The 1,499-nt window shown below is 30.2% G+C and overlaps 1 protein-coding gene across 2 annotated transcripts in view; it reads right to left on the bottom strand.

Annotated features, from left to right (window-relative positions):
* The window catches only part of LOC111445957, a 6,481-nt gene extending 5,608 nt beyond the window's left edge, over positions 1-873 (bottom strand). The window contains exon 1 of one of the 2 annotated variants that reach the window (XM_023084519.1): positions 394-873. In XM_023084519.1, coding sequence (XP_022940287.1) covers positions 394-502 — 109 coding nt within the window. In that variant the 5' untranslated portion in view covers positions 503-873. Of the gene's footprint in view, positions 1-211; positions 359-393 lie in introns of those variants that run through there. The other variant, XM_023084520.1, reaches the window with a different exon arrangement.
* Positions 874-1,499: the final 626 nt, after the last annotated feature.

Raw genomic sequence — 1,499 nt, 5'->3', positions numbered from 1 at the left:
ATTAAAAAAAAAAAAAAAAAAACAACAACAATAACCGCTTCTTGCAAGAAAGAAAGCTTTCGTAAAAAATGACATGAAATTCCTGGACAGAAAATTGAAAGTCGTCGCCCATCACAGACCCCTGTCATCATCCGTAGCCAAATAGTTATCGACTTAATTCTTAACTTTTAACATATTCCAACCTAATAAGAGCGAAGAACCAAATCCTCACATCCTTCAGAAGATTCTAGAACACAGCTGTTAGATAATCATTCTGCACAGAAACTACCAAGTCGAACTCAAATCTCTCAATCATGACTTCATCGAAACAGCTAAAAATAAGTTCAAATAAAATGGATCTGTAGCAACAAGGTCTCAAGAAAAAGGTCCAACAGAGCAACACAAAACCCTTACCCGTCGAATTGGCTCCAAAACGCGTGAGATCCTTGGATGTAGACGCAACTTGAACTCTAGCTCCGTTGCCGAAACCATCCATTATCGACGACTCAATTAGTCTCGACATGGAAGAGCAAGAACATGGAAATCAAATCTTAATCTTAATAAAAACAAAAAACAAGAACAAAAACAACTACGGCGAAACAGGATCCAAATCTAACCCAAATATGATCAATAAACAAAGAAATTACACCACCCAAACAAAAGAAAACCCCTGTAGGTCAAAATCCTAGGGTTTGTGCGGATATGGAAGCTGCAAAAATATGTACAGTTGGTGGTAGAGTAAAATTAGAGTGTCGTCTTCATGAATTGAGCTTTCTTGCTGTGTGAGTGAAGGGTTTTTAAGCGTTGAAATTGAAAATGAAATTGGATCGGAGAGAGAACCAAAAGAATTGGGGAACCCTAAAAAGAGATAACGATTAGCGGGCGATTTTAATAGGACAATTGAAAAAGATGGGTCCTCTTCCTTCTATCTCGTTTTCTCTTTTTCCTTTTTTTTTTTTTTCTTTTCCTTTTAAATTTGTTTATTCTCTTCTTCATTTTCTCAAATCTTAATATAACTGAAATTCTTCCTCCTGTAAATTCCTTTTTTTAACCCTTTTGTTATTCTATTTATATTTAATTAACTGTAATTTCTAATAGTTTTGTTCTTTTTCTTAATTTATGATATAATTACTAATTTATTATAACTATTGGATTTATAATTAAAAATAAATAAATTCGTTTTTTTAGAATATATAGCTAAATTTCAAAAATAAAATTAGATTTTTAAATTTTTTTAGTTACTAACGGTTTTTTTTTTAATACATGTAAAAAATAATGAAATTTACATAATTCATTTCAAATCTCGTATCATTGACTTTTAGTTTTATGGTAGGATAGGTTGATAGGAGTCCAATAAATTTTTGTCATAATACTAATAAGCGTAGTTATATTTAGGCTAATGTTATATGTTTTATGTATGATAATTTTTTTATTATTTTTATTTCACGTGTGTTAACAATATGGTATTATTCTTTAAGAAATAAAAAAAAGTGTGAAATTATCTTGTTTAATGTTATTTG

Source organism: Cucurbita moschata, unplaced genomic scaffold (assembly GCF_002738365.1).
Source record: "Cucurbita moschata cultivar Rifu unplaced genomic scaffold, Cmos_1.0 Cmo_Scf00008, whole genome shotgun sequence".
NCBI lineage: Eukaryota > Viridiplantae > Streptophyta > Magnoliopsida > Cucurbitales > Cucurbitaceae > Cucurbita > Cucurbita moschata.
The sequence above is the reverse complement of the archived record's forward strand: the minus strand, read 5'-3'. Positions and strand labels throughout refer to the sequence as shown.